The following is a 24,219-nucleotide window of genomic DNA, read 5'->3' on the forward strand; positions in this document are numbered from 1 at the left end:
TATATTCAAGCCTATAATCCATATTTTTTGAGAAAATTTTGAAGTTTCGGGGTCCGGTGGCAAAAAGTGTTGATACCCTAGGGGATACATTTCAGGGTCATATAATGGCGTTTGAAACCATATATGATAAATATATGTTGTCATAAGCGTCCGTGGTAGGCTTGAAATTACGAAATCAGTGCAAGTTGCAAACGGTAAAATGATCGTTTCAGGACATATTGGATGGTTCCACAGACCCAATTGGACTCTCCGAGGGTATTAGGGACCATGGTTAACATCTCGGCAATTATTATTTCCTGGCGAAAAAAGGTCAAAAAATTACAAAATTGAAGGCTATAATCCAAGCTTTTTGAGGTTTCGGGGCACGGTGGCGAAAACCCTTGAAACCCTAAGGGATACATCTCGAGGTTATATAATGCCGTTTGAAACCATATATGATCATTATATGTTGTCATAAATGTCCGTGATAGACTTGAGTTTACGAAATCACTACAAGTTGTGAACATGTAAAATGATCGTTTAAGGCATATTGGATGGTCCCACCGACCCAATTTGACTCCCGGAAGATATTAGGGACCATGGTAAACATCTCGGCAATTTTTATTTTCGGGCGAAAAAAGGTCAAAAAATTACAAAAAATCGAAGGCTATAATCCACGCTTTTTGAGGAAATTTTGAGTTTTCAGGTCCCGGTGGCGAAAATTCTTGAGACCCTAAGAGATACATCTCAGGGTCGTATAATTTCGTTTGAAACCACATATGATCATTATATGTTGTCATAAACGTCCGTGGTAGGTTTGATTTTGCGAAATCCTTCAAGTTGTGAATGGGTAAAATGACCGTTTGAGGGCATATTGGATGGTTCCACTGACCAAATTGGACTCTTGGAGGGTGTTAGGGAACATGGTAAACATCTAGGCAATTTTTATTTCTGGGCGAAAAAGGTAAAAAAATTACAAAATTGAAGGCTATAATCCACGCTTTTTGAGGAAATTTTGAGGTTTCGGGGCACGGTGGTGAAAACCCTTGAAACCCTAAGGGATACTTCTCGGGGTCATATAATGTCGTTTTAAACCATATATGATCATTATATATTGTCATAAACGTCCGTGGTAGACTTGAGTTTACGAAATCACTACAAGTTGTGAACGGGTAAAATGTCCGTTTAAGGGCATATTGGATGGTTCCACTGACCCAATTCGACTCCCGGAGGATGTAAGGGACCGTGGTAAACATCTCGGCAAATTTTATTTCCAGACTAAAAAATGTCAAAAAATTACAAAATTGAAGGCTATAATCCATACTTTTTGAGGATTTGAGGTTTTGGGGCACGGTGGTGAAAAGCCTTGAAACCTTATGGGATACATCTCGGGGTCATATAATGGCGTCTGAAACCATATATAATCCTTATATGTTGTCATAAACGTCCGTAGTAGGCTCGAGTTTACGAAATCTTTTCAAGTTGTGAATGGGTAAACTGATCGTTTAAGGGCATATTGGATGGTTCCACCGACCCAATTTGACTCCCGGAGGATATTAGGGACCATGGTAAACATCTCGGCAATTTTTATTTTCGGGGGAAAAAAAAGGTCAAAAATTACAAAATTGAAGGTCAAAAAATTACAAAATTCATGCTTTTTGAGGAATTTTTAGGTTTTGGGGCCCAATGGAGGAAAGCCTTGAAACCCTAAGAGATACGTCTTGGGGTTATATAATGCCGTTTGAAACCATATATAATCATTATAAGTTTTCATAAACGTCCGTGGTAAACTTGAGTTTACGAAATCACAACAAGTTTTGAACGGGTAAAATGACCGTTTAATGGCATATTGGACAGTTCCACCGACCCTATAGGATTCTTGAAGGGTACTCCCTCCGTTTTTTAATATGCATCACTTTGACAATTGCACTATTCACATACCATGGTTGACTTAATTTTTTTCACCTCTAAAAAATGAATAAATGTTATTATATTATATATCATGAGATTCGTCATAATGTCTAGTTTCATAATATAATTTTGTTACAATTTTTACTAATAAACAATTAAAGATATTTATGGTCAAAATAGCGTCTCGGCAAATGTGACGGTCAAATTGATGTATATAAAAAAAATAGAGGGAGTATTAGAAACCATGGAAAAGACCTCGTCAATTTTTATTTCCGGACGAAAAATGGTAAAAAAAATTACAAAATTGAAGGCTATAATCTACGTTTTTTGAGGAAATTTTGAGATTTCGAGGCCCGGTAGTGAAAAGTGATCCTAGGGTATATATCTCGGGGTCACATAATGCCGTTTGAAACTATATGTGATCATTATATGTTGGCATAAACATACATGGTAGGCTTGAGTTTACAAAATCATTTCAAGTTGTGAATGGGTAAAATGACCGTTTAAGGGCATATTGGATGGTTCCATCGACCCAATTGTACTCCCGGAGGGTATTAGGGACCATGGTAAAAATCTTGGAAATTATTAGTTTCGGGCGAAAAAAGGTCAAAAATTACAAAATTGAAGACTATAATCCACGCTTTTTGAGGAAATTTTAAGGTTTCGGAGCACGGTGGCGAAAAGCCTTGAGACCCTAAGGGATACATCTCGGGGTCATATAATTCCGTTTGAAACCACATATGATCATTATATGTTGTCATAAACGTCCGTGGTAAGCTTGATTTTACGAAATTACTTCAAGTTGTGAACAGGTAAAATGACCGTTTAAGGGCATATTGGATGATTCCACCGACTCAATTGGACTCTTGGAGGGTATTATGAACCATGGTAAACATTTCGGAAATTTATATTTCCGGGCGAAAAAGGTAAAAAAAAAACTACAAAATTGAAAGCTATAATTCACGCTTTTTAAGGAAATTTTGAGGTTTTGGGGCCGGTGGAAACAAGTTGCAAAATTGAAGGCCATAATCTTACCTATTGTTCGAGTTGGTTTTGAGTTGGGTTTTGGTTCAAGTTCAATTCCATTAAATATCGATGTGCTCAAGTTGAACCTATATAATTACGCCTTCCATAATTTGATCAGCTTTATCAAGATTTTATTAAACTTATATATGAGTAATAGAGAACAAAAGGTATACACGCTGAATCGGATTGTGGGTTTACAGATTTTTACCAGTATATAAGTTAAACAAAACGCATATAAATTTTATTAAACCTTCCATAATGACTAGGGTACAGGTTCTAATTGGGTCGGGTACAGATTGTTGTTGGGCCGGATTAAATCGGTTGACGGTTACTCTCAGGTCGGGAGCAGGTTCGGGTTCAGGTCAAAAAGTATTGGATCAAATCGGTTGTCGATTAACATATGGTCAGGTTCAGGTCGGGTTACAGGTCACTAGTTTCACCCCATTGTCCCGGTACAGGTTGGGTTCAGATCATTGCCGGTTCAGATCGAGTTCTCGGGCCGGGTCAGTTTTTGACAGCTCTATATTCAATTCATTACATTTGGTGCACAAATTCAAATCTCTAATTAAGTAAACAAGAAAACATTTATATGGTAAATGGTTAAAATCTGCAAGGAAAAATATAACAAGCCTACAGGGTAGGCTGAGAAGAAAAAGGAGGAATCCGCCCGAGGAGGGGCTTGTGTCTGATTAGGAAAAGCTTATATGTATGTGCTTAGGTAAAATATACCTAAATAAAAACTTGTACAGCTCAAAAGTCAAAACTAACTACTTCAAGTAAATAAGTTAATACTAATGAAAATTAGGATAATAGATTGTAAGCAATAGATTTGAAATATCAACTTTTTATATTTGTAGCTTATTGGTAATTAAAGATGTTAATGTTTGAATTAGCGCATTAACCACACATAACTAAAAAAACGTGTCAACAAAAAAGAAACGGTGGAAGTATACCAAAAGAATCATGGATATATCAACAACGGAAGTTCATGATCAGCCTAGATATCTATGTGTACTTTTTTCTATTTTTTTTAATACTTGCATAATTTTATTTAGAAGTTTTATTTTAAAGTTATTAAAAAAAATGATACTTATACTCGTTATGTACATTAAGATAAATCTAACAACAATTTCAGAAGACTATAAAGATATTCGAAATATGAATATGTAGTAGTACAAAAATTAAATTGTTGCTAGTATTAATAACAGAATTGTCAATCTTTATTGTATAATAATTTCTTGCGCCCAACAAAATAAAATAAAATTGTAGACAATTACATGAATCATTTTAATACCTAAGTTATACTACTTGTGGATTTTATTTTTAATAGTACGTACTACGTATTTAGGTACGGAGTAAATCTAATTCTCCGTATACGTATTTGGTTGAATCTGTACAAAAAATCAAGCTATTACAACTATATAATGTATTATACATGTAGTAATACATTTCAAGCAAGTCAATATACGTTTGAGTCAGACAAATTCAAACCAACGCAAGCTAGCATGGATTAAGTTTTAATAACACTTTCAAATTTATTGAGATGCCTTTTTTTGAGAACAATTTATTTAGATGCCTTGGATTGAATTAATAGTCAAGCTAAAAAATAAATTAAATTTGTCCTTATTCTAGATATTCAATAGTTTTGTCCTTAATCTCATTAAAATTACTCAACTAGTATTTTGTAGTAGATTAATTAGTACTAATACAATGAACATTGTTAGCTATGATAAAAAATTCCAACATTAATAATAAACCACATATAATTGAGTTTAGTACGTAAGCCCATTCAATTTCACCTGATGAAAATTACTCGTTTGCATTTTAAAATTATACATTAATATACTAATTTCTTCGTATATGATTAATACCGAAAGGGTAGTTGACTTTGTCTTAGATTCAATATGAGTATATGACAACTGTTCCTCAATTTATTCTCTCCACGTTTTTTTTTTTCAAAATTCGTTGCAGAATTTTAATTATTACTAGTATTAATATAATTGTAACTAATAAGTAATTATCTAGAACCCTTCAAAAAAAAAAAAAAAAGTAATTATTTAGAATGTACCTTATTAATATATGGAATATAATCTTTTTTTTTTTTTAATGGATATGGAATATAACCTTTGTGATTTGTGAAGAAAGATTATGAGATTTGCTTAAGATCTGTTTGTTACTCCGTATCATTTTATGATTTTTCCCTGATTTTTTAGTAAACCAAAGTCAAAACCACAAAAAACATACAGTTTCTAGTAATATATATTATATATTCATTTTTCAAAATCAACGTGATTTTTCATTTTTGTAGGTATGTTTCAGTTTTTGGCTCATAATTCTATTTTAGTCATATAATAACTTGTAAATATATAAAAATAAAATTGAGGTGGATGCCAAACAAGCTCTTAAATATTAGAAAGGGAGTGAGACATATAAATACACATTAAAGAATTTTATTTACTCCGTATTTATTTGTATTTTATTTATACATTTTTTATTTGAGGAAAATTTAATTTATACATAGAACTTAGAGTATTGAAGCTAGTTTTAGAGCTAAGTTTGTTTTTTTTTTTTTTTTTTTTTTTTTTCATATTTCCTCGATCTCTTATTAGTTACATCGTCAAAAAAGAAAATGACAAAAAAAAAAAAAGGTAAAAAAAGGTGAGGGAGTTTTATTGCATAGGATTACTCTTTTTATATATTTATTTTCTATTTAGCTTTCCCCACCTTGTAAATTGATTTAAAGTAAGGATGTCTTGGAACGTTCTAAACCTATGATTACAAGCTACAACCTGTTTTTGCGGGTCAATAGGACATGTTTAGGCAAATACTAATATACAATAAATGTTTATATGAATTTTAATCATAAATAATTAAGGAGGAATCTAAGATGACTAAATCAAACTATAATACTCTTAGTAATCCAATTAGATCTAGGATAATCCATATATATATATGTTTTTAGAATTTTATATTAACAAAATACTGTGATCTGTTATATAATTTGATGGTGTGAATTTAAGGAACAAATTCATTTAATAAATACAAGTACTTTGTACAACAATTGCTTAAGATAGTCTTTTAATTTGAGAATTATTTTTAAGGGTTTTAATTAATTTGAGATTAATTCACTTATTTTGTTGTTAAAATTATCTCACCCTTGAATACCTAATTAAATGATGGTACATTCATTGATGAACAATTTAATTTGTTGTGCATAGTGCATCTATCAGGTGTACACGTGACATACACCCGAATATACATATTATGTAGTGCCCTAAGATACACACTTGTACGTATTTAATATAGATATGTACAATAATAGTTATAAGCTATCGTGACATATTATATCACGAAATATTTTTTTTCTTGAAACGATCGAATTGCGATGATGTAAAGATCAATAATTATATTTAGTAAGTTTAAAATCATTCACTAAATGATAAAATAGACAACACCCTTCTCAAGTGAAATGGCTTAATAAATAATTTGCGGCTCTTATATTACACATTATAATATTTCTAAGAGGAGAAATTCAACCTTTTTCCATTTTATAGACCGAGTAACTATAATTCAGTAAACTTTGTACATTGAATAACTTATTATAATAGAAATTCCGTTGTTGAACAACTAGGCAATACAAAGTCAATTAGGAATTTCAAGTTGATTCACCTGAGAGTCAACACTTTTTAGCCAATGAGGTTTTTTCTTCTTAAAGCTCTATATATACCTCATTTACAAACTTTAAGCTTCCAGATATCCACCCCCCTCTCTCAAACCTTTCTAAGTACATGCTATTATTCCGATAGTTAAACAACACACTCATAAGTCATACCGATAAGGTAAATTATTAGGTGCACGTAAAAGAAGGTGTTTTTGATTGATATGATAACTGTATTGCGAAGATAATTGAGATTAATTATCACTCGCTACCAAGTTATCATATAAGCACATACTCGTAAAAACATTTGATAAACCCTCTTAGGAGACGACGTTGTCTCATTCATCATGGATCCATTAGCTCAAGACACAATCTCAGCCTTACAACAAATTGAGCAACACCTCTTCGACGATGAAGTTGATGATCATTATACCTCATTATCATCTCCAACCTCCTCATTAACCAACCTCAACTCAAGCTCTTCTTCATTCACTACCCAAATACATCCTCCTAACAACAATTCTAGGGCTTCCTCTTTCACAATTTCATTCAGCAATAACGAGGGTCATTGTCGTACTACTCATTCAGACAATGACCCTCTCCTGGAGTACATCCAATCATCACTGGAAGAAGGTATTGATTACGAAGAAACCTTTCACGTGTTCTGTAGCAAACCACGAAAAGTGGTTCCTACTAAAAATAATGCTACTAATAATCATAAACAACGTGGGAACTATATAGGAGTGAGGAGAAGACCATGGGGTAGATTTGCGGCGGAAATTAGAGACCCTAATCGTAAAGGCTATAGAATATGGCTTGGTACGTATAACACGGACATAGATGCTGCCCGAGCTTATGATCGGGCAGCATTCGAGTTAAGAGGCTGCAAAGCCAGACTTAACTTCCCACATGAAGTTGGGAGTTGGTCATCTTCTTCTTCATCTTCGTCATCATCCTCTACTACAAAGCAAGTGCAACAACATTCAGGTGAAAAAAGGCAAAGGAATGAAGATAGTGAGAAAGATATGGAAGATGATGATGATTTGTATTCATTTATTGATGAACTTATTGATGAAGAATTGATCATCAAAATGCCTAGAACATTTTAATTTATTTAATTAGATTATTATAGTATGTGATAGGGTGTTATTATTAGTGATTTTACGTTAATAATTGAAGGTACATGTAACATGTGCATGTACAACTCTTTGTGTTAGATTGGCGAATTCATCATCACAATTAGACATGTCAAATTGGTCAGCCTAATTTGGTTTTGAATAAGATGATCCAAGTTTGAGCCAATAATTGTGAGTAATATGGTGATTTTGGGTTTGAGTAATATATGATTTGAGATAGTTTTCTATATTTCTAATGTTTAATTTGTGCATTTTAATGACATACTCGTACTTTTTAGGAATTGAGATATAGAAATCCTAATGAACTTAGTCATTCAATATAATTCCTATTTACAAGAAAATAAATTCTTATATTTTCATTACATTACTTTAAAAGTTTAAGAGAATTAGTTTTTGAGTTGATTAGGTAAAAACTAGCCTATAATTATCAAATTGCTAGATTTCAAAAGAAAATTAGGTTTTAATTTGTTTATGTAAAAAAGGGTTTTGGATAGCTAACTTAAAAAACAACAATCACAACGTACAACAAAGCCCAAGTTCAAAATGATTTGGGGTTGACTAGCATGAACGTCATGAATGATCATAAAAAACCATCCACCAAAGTTGAAATGATACAAAAAAAAGTGGATAAAATTGAAAACAAAATAGAACATATGAGTACTTTGTGGAAAGCAATAAAGTGAAACCCAGAAACGCTAAAAGTTTTATTATCTCAAAATGATTTTGAGCAAACTTAAGACAGATTAATTCTAGGTTGAATTTTTTTGACTTAGTATTAATCATCATTCATAATGTCCCAAACTCCCAACTCTTCCTACCAAGGTCGATTACCATAATTTTACTAAAATAACTTTAAAAATAGTTAGCTCTAATGTCTTCTTTCTCTGCCTCTCTCTCCACCATTTCATTTTATTTTAGACTAAGATAGGTTTGGAAATCATCAACTCTATAATCTAATCTAGATCTCATATAGAATTTGTGCCATGATCACACAAATAGTCCACTATTAAAATAACATTCATACAACCAATAATACAAAATAGTCCAACACATGGTTGGCATCTCATGTTAGCATCATATGAAATTTCCCAAAAAAATGATTATGAGCCATCTTAAGTTGGTTAGAAAAATTCAATTTATATTGAATTTAGATTTTTTTTTTTTTTTTTTTTTTTTTTTTTACTTGGTATAATTAGTAGTCACAATGTCCCAACCCGACAATTTGGACCATACGTCACGTTATATGTAGTTTTACATTTTTACATAAAACCAAGCTAACTTTTGTATTTTTATTGTAACAAAAGATGTTAGGACAAAGGCACTAACATTATAGTAAAAGCACATATACTCGCATAAATTAATATAACACATAAATAACAATTAGAAACAAGCACAAACTTCATTATAAATCGCATAACATATATTATATTACACAGTAGATTAATGTATAGTATATGTTTGGAAATCAAACCTAATCTAATGTAGATCTAACATAGAATATGTGCCAGACATCACAGATCACATAATATAAATAGAAGCATTAAACATATATACAACACATAACCAATAAATATAATATGGTCCAACACATGGCTGACAAATTAGCATATGATAGAAACATCATATGACATTTCTTAATGTTAGATAATTATGAAACTGTTATGAAAAACGTTGGTAATTCTGAATAAAATTAAAAATGTTAGTTTCGCGAATTATATGCACTCAATAATTAAGGAGTAGCAGAAATTATAATGTACGGGGACACTTCGTCTTTTTTACAACTACGAGTGTTATTTAGCACGGAGTTGTACGGTCGTGCCAAAGGGAGCTGTAAATCTAACTGACTGACTACCTGGCTGGCCTGTCCCTAGGAGATGCTCGTCGAGAATAATTAAAAATTGATATAAATAAATAAATAGATATAGACCCTCATTATAAAGGTTTTAATCTGAGTTTTCTATGATCGTAATGAAAAATACATAAAATAGTGATCTAGAAAGTGTATTTAATCTCTAGTTTTATGTACCATCCTTCAATGTTTTAACTAACTACAATAGTTGACTACTTGACGTTCAAATGTATGTTATTAATCTTTTGGTAAGGAAAGAGGGGCCATAATGAACCAGAGTCTAGAACAGATTACTAAGTCCGGCTATACATGTCAACGCTTGAGAGTAGAGAGGGGAGATAAGGAAATCCCTCTACTCTCAAGTCTCAAGCATGTGTAGATGTTGGGGCTCAAACTTTAACCTCAAAGTTGTAAAGTGAGTTTGGGAATAGAGGGGTTCCTTTACATCCGTCTCTACTCTCAAGCGTTGACCAACTGACTTGTGAGAGGTTCCGATTCAATAGGGTTTTTTCTCATAATAAAAAAAATAAAAAATAAAATAAATAAAAATTCCTTTCAAAAGTTATGATTGGGTTGTAATGTACTCCGTAATATCAAAAGCTTGTACTCTACAATTTTGACCTCAAAATTTGGGAGAACATTGGTCTAAAAATAAAAAAAAACTTGCTTTCAATTTCGAGAGCTTGTTATATACACTCGGGTGTACCGTACACCCATGAGTATCTTATTCTCATTGTGATGATTGTTTTTTTTATTTAATCATCAAATGAAGAGCAAACACTAACCTTAGTTACCTGGGTGTGTGGTACACTCAGGAGTATATAACAAATTCTATCAATTTTCGGGACAACTAGATCACTTTAGGAGATTTATAAATTTGCCCGAGCGTAGAAGAACGAGAAAATGTGACAGCCTTTGAGCATATATGGCATGGAAAAATGAAAATAATAGCAAAACTACTACAATGGTGTGTTGGTGTTATAGGTGTGAATCGGAATTCATGGAACCTTTCTAAACAGGTTTGATTTAGGCCCTTTCGTGGAATCGTGAGGCAACATATACAATGACCTACACTATTTCACTACCACTCCAACCCTATGAGCTGATATCTTGAAGTCAGAGGAGACGAGGGAGGGCCAGAGGAGGTACATGTCATGGATATCCGGGGGGGTGTTTATGTTCGGTTTATCATCTGATGTACTTCATTACCAGCTCTGTTAACTATAGATATTCCAAGTCTCTTAGAATTCTTACAAAGTAGAGTATTTCTGCTAAAATATTAGAAGATACTTGCTGAACATCTGAGGTTTTCTTGTCCATGTAATTGAAGTTACCCAAGCAATGACCGAAAGTAGGGTTGAATGACCTCATGAATTTAGATTGTGATTAACCCAAATAAAGCTCAATAAGAAATTAGTAGGAATTATGACAAATCCGAAATGCTTACATCTAATCAGTTGTATTTACATAGCTAGAAGGAATTTCACTAATGAATAATCACTCTAATGTGCCAGGCGCAGCTGTAGCAAATTGACGAGGCAAATGTTCACGACTTCAAAAATGCCCCAAAGAAACAAAAAATCTCTTGATGTCAAAGAAAGCATTTTCGTGTGATCCATGCATCCCATTAATAACTGCTGTTCTGTATTGCAGCTTCACAGCTTGGTTAATACTTCAGGAAGGTCGTCTGACATGCACAATTCATCTGCTTTTTTCTTATGACCTTTTCCATAAGCAGCAATGAGTAGAGCCTCAGCTCGACCTGGAAGCACCAATAGTCTAATTAAGCTACACCAAGCAATAACATGCAGCGACATTCTTAAAACCCTAGAGAAAGAATGCCACCTAAAGTCAGTGGAAATTTCTGATACAGTAATTGGCTTGTGGGTGAGCCAATTAGTCTATTTAGGAATCATTTCAGTAATATTTCAATCAGGAAGGAAGCAATAGTTCAACACAAGTATCCTATACCAAGCGCAAAATTCAGAAAAAGTCGACTAGGTTTGTTTTGCACAATTGACATATATGCCAGGATCAGTGTATTCAGTAATATTTCAATCAGGAAGGAAGCAATAGTTCAACACAAGTATCCTATACCAAGCGCAAAATTCAAAAAAAGTCGACTAGGTTTGTTTTGCACAATTGATATATATGCCAGGATCAGTGTATTCAGTAATATTTCAATCAGGAAGGAAGCAATAGTTCAACACAAGTATCCTATACCAAGTGCAAAATTCAGAAAAAGTCGACTAGGTTTGTTTTGCACAATTGACATATATGACAGGATCAGTGTATCATGCCAAATACTATTTAAGATGAAGAAATGAGGGCATTCTTCGTCACTGGTTCCTAATTAACTGAATGGGCAAACTGTACAATTTGGTTGAAAATACTAGTATTTCAATAAGATGGCTAAGAATGGGCTAATGGAGCATGTACATATCAGCATCAGTTTAATTCATAGGGGAACGACAAAGTTTCCATGTCTACAAATGAAGTAATGCATCTTTAAGAACTTAAGAAAAATGCTAGAAAAATAGTGATTTAAAGACTTTATTAGTACCGTGGTCCTTCTTCCTTTTCAGCATAGAACTTAAATCAGGGAACATACGTGCTGCAAGCTCCCTGCTATCATCCTGCAAATGTTCAAACACTCAATACAAATATGTTCATCCGTGGGGAATATGCTAGATTAACAAACTTGTACAAAATTGCTCCATTTATCATATTGTATAACAGTTGGGCACACCTTACTTGAGGTGCTTCGAGCAAGTTCAAACTCCCTTTTCCATGAACTAGACGGCACAGGAACAACAGAGAACCCAGAAGCAACCAATACTCCGATCCATAACCCATAGCCAAATCCTCCACTCCACCAACCCTAAATCTTACAAAAAGACAACAATCTGCCAGTATTAGAGCTATCAAAATAGTACGCAGTAAATATTACACTCTTGTCTGTTAGGAAGATGAGGTAATGACTGTATAACTTTGGGGTGACAATATAAATGACATAACAATGCAGATTTAATATGTTTCTAAAAGCAATATGTTAGGTGAATTGCAATATGTTGAAAATATGAAATAGCTAAATAACATGTTCTAAATTACACACATAAGAAGTCAAGTATCACAAACAAAAGACAGAAGTAAACACTAAAAGCAGCAATCACCAGTTTTCCATCTCGAGGAAATGGTATAGATTGCTCCAGATATGCAGTGGTACCTGCAAGAAGAGAGATCAAGATCAGAACAAAGACAGCAGATGGCAAGTAAAGGGGTGGATGGATATAAGGCCAAATAAAAGCAACATCACGAGTCACTATGTCAAGGAAACAAAATGTACAAGATTGAGATACATATTTTAGACAGGATAAAGAAAAAACTAAATATATCTATACTAGATAAAATGGGGAAATATAACACGTGGATGGCAAGAGCAACTGAGCTAGAGCGACAACAGCAGCAGGCAAATCTTGAGAGCAAGAGAAAGCATCATACACCCTCTTTCGAATTTTAGTTTGGAAAGCATACAGCTTGTCCATACTACCCTTAATGCTAATGATAACCTCAAGGAAATACTATCTTGTGGCATGGTAAAGATGTAAAAACTTGCATAAATAAGGATAATCATGGTATTTCAGCCATATTCCTTAATGACCTTCAATCACCACTGGCCTATTATTTAGGGATGGAGTTCTGGAGAGAGTAAGTTCTTCCCTTCTTGCTCACTTCTCTCCTTCCCCTTCACCTCACTCTCCCTTCAATTGACTGTGTTAGTTCAGTTGTGCTTCTACACGCCAGGATAATAATGTGCATTTAAAATGATCTTCACTACAAACTGCTTTTCATGAAAAGGAATGAATATGAACCATAGACAATTATATAGCCACAAACTAAATGCTCATAGATTCAATCCAAACATGCAGCTAAACCAGAGTGTCATGGTAACTGCAATGTTACATACATGCAAATACAGAGTAAATATATTCCACAAAAATCGATTCACTAATTAGCATTTAGCAAGACATGATACCTTTTGGAGCATCAAAACTCTGCAACAGCTGAACAATAGACTTTGCATCTAATCTTTTACGGCGTGTTTTCCCAACTGATATTTGCACAAATGGGGCATCAAAAACCTGGAATAGTTTAACAGCAATGTAGTAAACATTTGATATAAACTATAGAGCGTCCACAAACCAAGCAAAGTAACCAAAAGCTCAACTTTAACTTCAACAAAACTTAGATGGCGATCATCATACGAACCAAAGGGCCTAATGGTCGAAGTTTTTCAATACTACACCAAAGTCTCATCTTTCATTTGCATTTCAGGAAAAGTAATAATTGACTAATCAGTTTACAAAATACAGATAAGTCATACTACATGAATAAAGATTCACTTTTTCAGAATACAATAATGCTTAGTCGTCTCTAGTTCAGTTCCCTACATTGCTACTACCACCTTCAAGACTCCAAGTAATGAATGAAGTTATTTCTTCTTATGGAAACGATAATCCAATTCGACTTTTTCACTTTCTAGGAGAAACTACCAACTGCTCTTGATCATTCATATATTAGTTAAATCATCCTTGATTCCTTACATGTAACATGCCCTTTTTCAAGATAAATCAGCAAGCCACTTTATCCACTTTGCAGAATGTTTATATATTTAGTGGGCACCTCATGACCTCAACCAGTAATCCATAGCCTACTAGACTCCAACTAATCAGGTCCGAGACCCCAATTGGGATGAAACCTCTCCCAACAGCATAGAACAGTACAAGAAATAGTGGTATCAACCTCATTTCCCACAATAATAACAACATTAGAATCTAAAAGTACAGCATAAAAATCAATAATTCAAAGAAAACAGAATATTACCCAGTTGATTAAACAATCAAACACGTCAAAAATTACCTAAACTGAACAATTTAGCGCAAAAAAAAAAAAAAAAAAATTACAAAATCAACCCAATTGAATAATCAATAAAAAATGCTAGAAAATACCACAATTTGATTACCTGGGCAGAAATACAGACAGAATTATCGTATTTCAAAAGGGCTAAAGCACCAGAAACATCTGGGTCGATACCAATTATCCAATCAAACCCACCATTTCCATCAATTTGTTCATTATTTGAAAGAGAAGACAGCCAATTTCGTTTAAGATTTTGCAAGTTAAACTTCGAATTAGCACTGGGTTTACCGTTGGGAGGTTGAATTTCTGTAATGGGGTTCTCTAAATTCTGGGAAGTAGTACAGAAAATGCGGAATGGAAGAGATTTGGAGAAGAGGGTTCTGGGTTTAAGCTTAAGTTTTGAGGAGAGAGAAAGTGGGTTCATCAAATTTTGTGGGAGAAATAGCCCTTGATGATGTTGAAGAAGGACACAGTCCATGGAAATTTGGGAGTACAGAACTGGAATTAGCAATTAACACAACAATTTTTCGAGCATAAAACACTGGAGTTCAAAGGAAAAGTAAGAACTCTGAACTCGGGTGCACTCGGTCAAAAAGACAGTACATGTATGTTTTTGGAATTAATTTTAGGTTCATAATTTTCAAAGTCACAATTAGCGCATGTTCACATTTATAGAACTGTGATGAATTAAGCTGAACTGAACTGAATATAGCTGAAATGAATATTTTATAAGAGAATGAAATTAGGAGCTGAATTGAACTGATTGAAGCTGAACTGAACTGAAATTAAGCTGAAGTCTTACTCCATACTTACTGATTCTTACCTCATATTCTAAAGGTTTGGGATTCGAATTCTACCAAATGATAATGTTTGAGGGTATTTGGAGAAATTGTGAGGGTTCCTACCAATTAACGGAAAAAAATTACTTCGTATGTATTTAGGTTTGAACTCTACTATTATCTGCCAAAGAATTTTTTTGGTATTTTGCTTTCGCTCGTATGTTTTTTTTGTTAGTGAAACACGTGATGTTAATTGCACACTTGTAAGTGTTGTAACTACTTATGTAATGGTTTTTTCACAATATTTGTACAATGATATGAGAATAATGAAGAAAAACCTTCACCGGATATGGATATTACATCATGCAATTAAATTATACCTTCAAATCTAAACCAATGATAGTGATATAAACTCGAAATTTACATGCATAACATCTATCAATTGCCAAATCGAGCCAATATCATTTCACATTAACCAAGTGAGCTAAATTTTAAACTTCCATATTACTCTAGTATATACAATCCGTTCCTATTATTTCCTACTTGAGATACTATCTTTAACCTAAATCCCTCACCCCAAAAAAAGTAAAAATTGAAAAAGAAAAAGGCATGCCTATACAATCAAGGTGCACTTCAATTACAAGGGGTCAAAATTTTCAAATAAACTAGAAAGAATATATTACAGCAACAAATTATCTCAAGCTTGTTGCAGGATCATCTGCTTCCTCTAGCCCATTATGGCTAGCAAAATCTACATACGATTGAAACCCACCGGAAGTCGACAATTGGCCGGAGCCACTACTACTAACAGACCTTTCGATATCCTCAAGTTCTGCATTGAAAGAAATTGGCCTTTCTGGAATAGAAGGAACCTGCATATCAGTCTCCAATATCTTTACAACTTGATCCATTGTAGGCCTAGCATACAACTGAGGGTGTGAACATAAAACCGCCGTCAATACATACTTCTCCATTACTGAATCCGGTCCTAACTCCGGCATCCCTTCTTCTATGACATCCAAAGCATGCCCTTTCCTAACCAATGACCAAGCCCAATCAGTCACCAATGATGGCTGCCCTTGCCCATCTGGGACTGATAGTATAGCTTTCTTACCACTCAGTAGCTCTAATAACACGACACCAAAGCTAAAAACATCGCTCCTCTCGGTTAATTGCCCATAAAGGGCATATTCCGGGGCAACATATCCCATAGTCCCAGCCACCCTAGTACTCAAATGTGAGAAATTTTCAGGGTTGAACTTAGCAAGCCCAAAATCCGCGACTTTGGCCTCAAAATTATCATCCAAAAGTATGTTACTAGCTTTAATATCACGATGAATGATCGAAGGCTGTGCTCCATAATGTAAATAAGCTAATCCCCTAGCCATTCCTAGCGCGATTTTTTGTCTAACCGGCCAACTTAGCTTCTTATCCAACGCGTTCCCATACAAATGATCATGTAAACTACCATTATGCATCAAATCACACACAATCAACCTCTGATGACCCTCTAAATTAGTAGTAGCAACACAATACCCTCTCAACTCCACAAGATTAACATGCCTAATACTCGCAATCACCTCGACTTCGTGTGTAAAACTCGCATCTCCTGCAGCCGAACAATTCTTAAACCTCTTAACAGCAATCTCAGTACCATCAGGGAGTAAACCCTTGTACACATTTCCATACCCGCCTCTACCAATCAAATTATCGCGATGAAAGTTCTTGGTTGCCCGTTTAATCTCATCAAACCCGAATTTCATCAAATGGGTACTCCCCCCAATCGACGAGAGATTCGGCCCGGTTCCTGACCCGACCCGACTAATCCACCTGTTTTTCGCAGCAATTTTCTCTCTCCTCTTCTGCAACCTCAGATACATATAAACCCCACCAAAAACAGAGCACAACCCAACAAAACCCACAACTATAATCAACGAAATCAGCAATTTCTTCTTCCAATTACTACCATTTTTGGACGAAGAAAAATCCAGTGAAAACAAACATTTAGCAGTTCCAGGATCAGACGGTCCAAATTGATTAATCACAGCACCAGCATAAATCAATGGAAGATTAGTACAATCAGAGATATTACCATTAAAAGGGTCCTTCGATTTGAGATACGAAGCTTGCAGAGTAGTAAGACTCGTGAGACAAGAAGCACAAGGAGACCCATTTGCCAGAGATTGATTACAGTTCAAAACGGCGTCGTTTAACGCAGATTGAGGAACGAATTTTTCAAACTCGGATTGAGTTGAGATGTTCAAGCAACCTTCAGAAATCCACTGAGTCTTGAACCCACAAGAGGTTCGAACCTTGAAGTTTGGTATGAACGAGTCGACGACTGAGTCGTACGAGTTCCAGCATGACTCGGATGAGTTAGGTGGTGGGTAGAACGAGCCGGTGGTTCGGAGGTATTGCGAGAGGACGAGCCGGAGTCCTTCAGCGATGTAGCCGCAGTTGGCTACGACATTGTTTGATGATTTTACGTCTGCGTCTCGAACTAGTGTTCGAAGTATGGTGAAATCCAATGGACATGATGATGTGTTTTGAGCTGATGAAGGAAGAAGAGAAAGAAGAGAGAGAGAAAGGAAAAGAATGAGACGAAACATTTCTTTTTTTGTTTCTATTGTTGATCCATGAATGGATGTGGGTTTTTGGTTTTGAGGGGTGATTATTATTCGCGGATTATAATTAGGCTCGTCTTCTCTTAAGAAAAGAATGAAACGGTTTTTGATTTTGAGGAGGGGTTGTTCGCGGATTAGAATTAGGTTAGTCTTCTCTCAAGACAAAAGAATGATACGGGAATTGGATAATGGTTGATTAGTGAGGGTGGTTAAGGAAAATTATGAGCATGTGAAGAAATTAAGGATTAATAATTGAAACTAGATTAATAAAATAAGTGAGAGATTAGGTGTAGCAGCCAGCAAGACAGTGTAAGGGAGGCTGATGCATGAATGGGTACAAAATTTGATGGCTTCTTCTTGCTTCCTGGAAAGTAGTGTTATTCACTTATTCTTCTACTTCTCTTCTTTTCTTCTGGAGGGGGCCACTTACTTACTGATGAATTTTGACTAGATTTTTTGATTGGATGGTCAAATATTAACTCTAGTTGGTGGTGGACGTGGTGGTAGTGTAGGATGGTTTCCGATGAGAGGATTTTGTCGTGAAAGTCGAGGGTAAATTTGGGGATTAGACGGTGGGTGGGAGTGTTGATGTTGGGGTACTCGTACGTAACGAGTTCTGTATTAGTCACCAGAATCACTTGTTATTTGCGTAATTCATAGAGTCAGTGATATTATAGGACATTCACGAAATTTAGGGAAGCAAAGCTTGTTACATACTCGTACTTAATATTGAATATGGACTATGGTGTACAAAGTATGTCCTTTAATCATGAATAATAACATAAATTATCCAATTATAATATTGCATTTGGCCTTATCATCCAATCATTAATACATAGTACCAATCATCTCACTAATCCCAATTATGCCGCCGTTAATCAAAATTGACATTCATGAATGATGATATGAAGTACAAGTTACTTGAACACCCAATGGCAAAATGGACAAAAGATTTAAGTATAGTATTGTAGGGAGTAGAGTAGGTGGAGGGAGTTGAATTATTCATCCCAATCCCACCTAAAATTCCACTCAACCTAAACAAATATGGAAATTAATCAAATTATCCATTCTATCATTACAAATTCCAATCAAACCCCTTTTCCTACAAAATGAAATAAAAACAAGGAGTTTGCAACTATGTGAAAATGAGAGGAAGAAATAGTGGGAAAGTGTATATGGGTGTGTTCACCCAAAAAAAAACACTATTAATTGTTGATGTTAGGTTGTGTATATTTGTAGGGACAGACGGACAAGTTGTAGATCAATGATTTGGGGTAATATGAGATGAAAACACACTTTTGGTCCCAGTGGCCAAGTGGGTTCTTAGGGTTAGAATTGGAGCTTTTTAGGATATTTTCCATGTGTATAGCTTGAATTTGAGTATGTGGTCTGGTTCGCGTTAAGGTGCAGGGTCCTGTCGAGTAGGTTTACAGTTCTCTTAGTTTGATTGGATCGGGTTGGATTTTGAGATTGGGTTAGTTACTGCAGCCTCCAGATCGGCTCTAGTCCTCACTACTTAAGCCTAAATGACATGACACATTTGGGTTTAACACCTAATCTACAGAACTCTTCACCCACACTTACATTAATCTTACTTAAATGACAGCTATAACAACAGAAAGCAGCTATTTCTATATGCTTGCTATGCTCATAGCAAACAACATTGTCACTAAGAAAGAGATTTCCTTTCACAAGCGGCATATAAGATATATTTCTAGAAAGATATAGTAGAATGATTGATGAACTCCATCTTCACAAAAGTTCTGAAGATTGTGCTAGATGCAAGATGCAACAATAAGAATCACAACAGAACAGCAGTAGAATTTGGGTAAAAAACATAGATAACATCGATGTCAAAAAAAGCTACTCCGTATCTTTTTTTTCCCCTCTCTTCATTTAGTCAATAAGACAGCTTTCTTGTTTCCGTAGAAAATGAACAGTACTGAAAGGAGTTTCACAATTTCACAATACTATCTATATATCCCTATGTCAGGAAAATAGTCAATGTGTTATTACCTCAAGCTGCACCTTCTTGCTTACTATCTTATCTGAAAGCTGTATCTGGTCTAGGATCTGAAGCTGCAGCTCCTTCAATACTAAACTTGAAATGCTGTGGCTTCTTGACATCCTCTATATTCTTTTGTAACAATGTCGGATTGTGAAATCTACTAAAGGGTGATCTCATAAATGACCCCTTCCAAGTTCCCAACAATTGAACGAGTTCCAGCAACTTCCTTCGTGGACAACCCATGTCCCTGGGCCTCGTCAAGAACCATCTGATCCATTCTGTGTAAATGTGCAAGATGTGAGCATATAGGGCTTGTAGGATCAAAGCTCATAAGTATTTCCATAGGAAGACCTTTAGTCAGTAATTTAAACATACTCCAAAGTTCCAGCTTAAAACAGAAAGAATAAGAACAGCAATACCTAGACACCATATAGTCATATACTATTATCCCAAATTCCCAACTCGTTCATATAATTTCCTTTTGGAGTAGTTGACTTAAGAGACTCATTGTTAGTCTAAATCAGTTTCTCTCTTCATCTATTATGGGGAATTAGCCTCAAAAACATCATAAGAATATAAGGAAGTCTACTCACACTTTGGCACGAGAAACATAACCCAGAATGAATCTGCATCTTCCTTTTCCTCTGATTTGAAGAAGACTCTTGACTGTATCAAAAAGCAAGGGAATACTGGATTGTTGGAAGCTTATAGATTGTCAAGGCCATCAACCATGTGCCCTCGAAAAAAATAAGGCAAGAGTAATGACTGAAAACTTTTATAAGAGAATTAGTCATAAAATTAAGCCATGGGATATGACATTGATGACATACATCAAAGCATAACTCAATCAGTTGCACATATCAACAGTCTCTCAGCCTATTTTGAGACATAAGCTGATTGGAACATAGCACATCAACACCTTTAAACAAGAAATTATTAACCATAGCATGATTTGAATTTGCAAGATTCGCAATCAAATAAGAAAAATATTAGGATATAGATATCAGCTCCAAGAACCAGATCAAATCCTTCGGGATATCTTTGAACAATTTCATTTCTCTGGTCAGAATTTGCCCATTCTAGTTTCTCTGCCCCCAAATCTGAAAGTAGGAAATTATAGAAGCATATCAGTTCACTGATATATAACATTCCACAAATTGCTACTCCAAGTCCCTTTTTCATACCAGGGTGAGGGTAATTCTCAGAAGATGCATGTAGGTCTATATTTTTCTTCAGAATCTACATGACAAGATAACACAAACTGTTAGGCCACCAAGACTAAAAATTCAAAATCTCCATCGACAAGCTATTAAATCCATGGCTTTGCCTTAAGAACTTCATCATTGTGGTCAGTCATCACAACTTTCTTGCAAAATTTACTACAGAGTACTCCAGTGACACCTGTGATATTGGGTTGAAATTTGAAAGATTTAGAAAACAGTACAAAAGGCAGAATCATAAAAACTAGATAATTGCTTAAGCATTTAGTTTTCAGATGTGAAAGAAAATGAATATATATGAGACAAATTATAGATTTCTGACACCCTGCAATACATCTGATAAATCTCTATGCATGGGAATAGCATAAATTCCTTTCACAAATAAAAGTTAATACACAATTTAAGTATTTAACAAAGCTCTTAACTATAAATCTATCAAGGGCATGACCTATTGGCCTGGTGGCTTTTATGCAGATAAACAAACTTCTTAACGAATAACCTATTTCATTATTCCATCAAATGCCTCGAAATGATAAGATGTTCAATGTCTTGAATCATGATCATTTACCGACCATAATTTATCAATGGTTGTATGAGCATTGTTTAAGAAATTGTCGACACATACTGTTTTCTTTTCACAAATAATTACATTACCAAGCTCAAGTCAATGTCATTGCTGTGCCCACCGAAACAGGCAGACAGCTGAAGAGCAGAGGGTTGGGGTAAACATATGTAGCAAATAAACAAAGTAACATAGTTTAATTGAATGAAAGTTCAAGAAGTTAAAGCTATTGATTCTTCAATCACAACAAACACAACAAGATTCATAGTCTCATCTTACAATTCATTAGAAACACAGTGAAGATAATTTCCAATTCCAGGTTACAAAGTTTTACAATCCTACAATAAGAAGATAGTTGCAATCAAAGAATTGGGCATACCAACACCAGAGCCTAACTCGATGACAGATAGTCCTTGGAGCATCTCAGCATTTTTGGACAAGTATTCGTTTAATAAGACGGCTCCTGGCCACACTAACTGGCCTGTCAGATCAAAATCAGCTGCCCCAAAACATATAAATTTTCAGTATTACACCTCCATTGTACATTTAAAAATTGGTAATATATTTCTCACAAAGCTATAATCTTCAATATATATCAATGCTTAATTGCAGCTTATTGCAGCACATATATATAATTCAACATCAAAATGGTAATTTACTAGCCAAATCCCAGAAAACCCATTTCATTAAACCAACAATTGAAAGTATATATACTTACTTGAAAGCTGTATGAAGGCAAAATAGCTCAAGAAATCAAATATATTGCAGCTAATTACAGCAGAAAAATAAATTGAACAGCATCAAATAAGTAATCAATAAATAAATAGTTGCAAAACCCCAGAAAACTCATTTGATAAAACTATGTATTGAAAGTAAATTTACTCAATCCCAGGAAACCCATTTGGTAAAATTAACAAATGAAAATAAATTTACTCACTTGAAGCTGAATTAAGGCAGAATAACTCAAGAACTTGAGACCCAAATGTAAAAGTGGTTAATTGGTAACTGCAAATCAAAATTTTAAAAATATAAATAAGTAAAATTTGATTAGACATTTAGCGATATCAGTTGATAGTTAGTTTATAGAGATAAAGAGAGGAAAACAATACTTGTCATTGATGAAGAATGATTCGTCCAAGCAAACAATATCATCTTCATCTTCCTGTTCTCTTTCCATTGTTAGGGTTTAAGCTTCCTTCCTCAGAACCCACTGTTGATTAAGCAAACAATACGTTTTTGCTTACTTTGGTTAATAAGTGAAGAGTAACTTGTTTTCAAAAAAAAAAAAGTACACTTCTACAGTTATACCTGGCTCACCTTTGAGTCAATGTACACTCGGGACTCAATTTTACTTTGTTAGAGTGCCACAGGGACATACATAATAGGAATCGATCCCAAAATTTCTTGGAATCGGGAAGGAAGCGATTAGGTTTCATTTCCTTCCCAATTGTTGCGGGATCGAATTAGCACTTTATTTTTAATCTTGATGGCCAATCACAAATCTATATCTATTCTTCAAAGATGATGTGGTAAATAGGCCAACTAATTTCCTTTCACTAGATGAGGTTGATTGAATGATCAATGTTTCTAGAACAAAATACAAAGTATCTCATTAATGACTGGTAGCTACATAACTCCTTGAAAGATAATTGATATAATTGAAAATGTTTATGAGTCAATCGAAAGGATGAGAAATGAGCTCGGTTAGTTTAAGTGAAAAGGTTTTTTTTTCAACTCACTAAGTTTGATCCTAATGCTTTCTATTACTTCAGTCAATTCACACTAGCAGACAACCCTGAAAACAAGACCCCAGTAAGGCCATATTAAGGTATATGTACTTAAAATGAAACGGTTCGAAATATGTCCAATTGTATAAATACTAGTAAGAAAATGGCCCTTGTAGTTCATTTAATGAAGATGTGCACCTTGCACCAACTTTGGTCATTTACTACTACTACTACCTACTACAGCCTACAACCAGCTAATTATTAGTGGTCATACACACTTTGATTACTTTCCTTGTTACAAGCATCGACTTATGCATGGAGTATGTAATCTTAGCTTTACGAAACTTTAATATGGTCTTACTTCAAAAACATAGTTGAACATGAATAAAGTAGATGCATTTGACTTGAAAGTTAGTTCTAGTCAAAAGTTAATTTCAATGCATATGGATAAACTTTAACATAGTTAATAGAGTTCACTGTCTTTGTATCAAAGCATATTCAATTCTACACATCCTTTTTTTCATGGATTAATATTACAGTATATATTATTTCTACAAGATTACTTCAAAGTGGCAATATCCATCATATATAACAAGGGGCAAATCACGTAATAGATTAACATAAGTATTTTTTTTTTTTTTTTGGAACAAACATATATTTAGTTATAGTATGAATATTATTATTCTATTAATATTTGCAATAATTCAGGTGTTTTTACTTTTTTTTTTTAGTACAATAGAAATTTCCTTGTTTCTGCAAACAAAATTTCTTTGCTAGATGAGTCAAATTTAAGAAGTACGAGTATCAAATATGCATTTAC

At 34.3% G+C, this 24,219-nt stretch overlaps 3 protein-coding genes and 1 pseudogene across 3 annotated transcripts; 1 reads left to right on the forward strand and 3 right to left on the reverse strand.

Annotated features, from left to right (window-relative positions):
- Positions 1 to 6,921: 6,921 nt before the first annotated feature.
- LOC145606208 (ethylene-responsive transcription factor 5-like) lies at positions 6,922 to 7,683 on the forward strand. Its single transcript, XM_081662251.1, has one exon. The coding sequence runs from the start codon at positions 6,922 to 6,924 to the stop codon at positions 7,681 to 7,683; it is 762 nt and encodes a 253-aa protein (XP_081518377.1).
- Positions 7,684 to 10,945: 3,262 nt separating this feature from the next.
- Positions 10,946 to 15,037, reverse strand: LOC145605794 (Holliday junction resolvase MOC1, chloroplastic-like). The gene is made up of 6 exons (XM_081661862.1): positions 14,583 to 15,037; positions 13,596 to 13,701; positions 12,733 to 12,785; positions 12,309 to 12,440; positions 12,123 to 12,195; positions 10,946 to 11,321 (listed from the first exon to the last, which is right to left on the reverse strand). The coding sequence occupies exons 1-6, from the start codon at positions 14,955 to 14,957 to the stop codon at positions 11,215 to 11,217; spliced, it is 846 nt and encodes a 281-aa protein (XP_081517988.1). The 5' UTR covers positions 14,958 to 15,037; the 3' UTR covers positions 10,946 to 11,214.
- An 813-nt stretch (positions 15,038 to 15,850) lies between these two features.
- On the reverse strand, positions 15,851 to 19,444 carry LOC145605021 (putative LRR receptor-like serine/threonine-protein kinase RKF3 pseudogene; annotated as a pseudogene).
- A 173-nt stretch (positions 19,445 to 19,617) lies between these two features.
- Positions 19,618 to 22,939, reverse strand: LOC145605284 (uncharacterized). The gene is made up of 8 exons (XM_081661330.1): positions 22,782 to 22,939; positions 22,610 to 22,677; positions 22,052 to 22,171; positions 21,218 to 21,291; positions 21,075 to 21,129; positions 20,889 to 20,990; positions 20,484 to 20,595; positions 19,618 to 20,168 (listed from the first exon to the last, which is right to left on the reverse strand). Exons 1-8 carry the CDS (start codon positions 22,847 to 22,849, stop codon positions 20,051 to 20,053), a joined length of 717 nt encoding a protein of 238 aa, XP_081517456.1. The 5' UTR covers positions 22,850 to 22,939; the 3' UTR covers positions 19,618 to 20,050.
- Between the last annotated feature and the right edge of the window lie 1,280 nt (positions 22,940 to 24,219).

This window comes from Chenopodium album, chromosome 22 (assembly GCF_948465745.1).
Source record: "Chenopodium album chromosome 22, dcCheAlbu1.1, whole genome shotgun sequence".
Classification (NCBI taxonomy): domain Eukaryota; kingdom Viridiplantae; phylum Streptophyta; class Magnoliopsida; order Caryophyllales; family Amaranthaceae; genus Chenopodium; species Chenopodium album.

Bases quoted from the DNA above. Each gene is read 5' to 3' on its own strand.
- LOC145605794 (XM_081661862.1), bottom strand. From the start codon at position 14,957: ATGGACTGTGTCCTTCTTCAACATCATCAAGGGCTATTTCTCCCACAA. The intron at 13,702-14,582 runs GTAATCAAATTG...AAACTATTCCAG, and splicing joins CTGTCTGTATTTCTGCCCAG to GTTTTTGATGCCCCATTTGT. The intron at 11,322-12,122 runs GTACTAATAAAG...TGGTGCTTCCAG, and splicing joins GAAAAGGAAGAAGGACCACG to GTCGAGCTGAGGCTCTACTC.
- LOC145606208 (XM_081662251.1), top strand. From the start codon at position 6,922: ATGGATCCATTAGCTCAAGACACAATCTCAGCCTTACAACAAATTGAG.
- LOC145605284 (XM_081661330.1), bottom strand. From the start codon at position 22,849: ATGGAAAGAGAACAGGAAGATGAAGATGATATTGTTTGCTTGGACGAA. The intron at 21,292-22,051 runs GTATGCCCAATT...CCAATATCACAG, and splicing joins CGAGTTAGGCTCTGGTGTTG to GTGTCACTGGAGTACTCTGT. The intron at 20,596-20,888 runs ATATCCTAATAT...GACAATCTATAA, and splicing joins GGTTCTTGGAGCTGATATCT to GCTTCCAACAATCCAGTATT.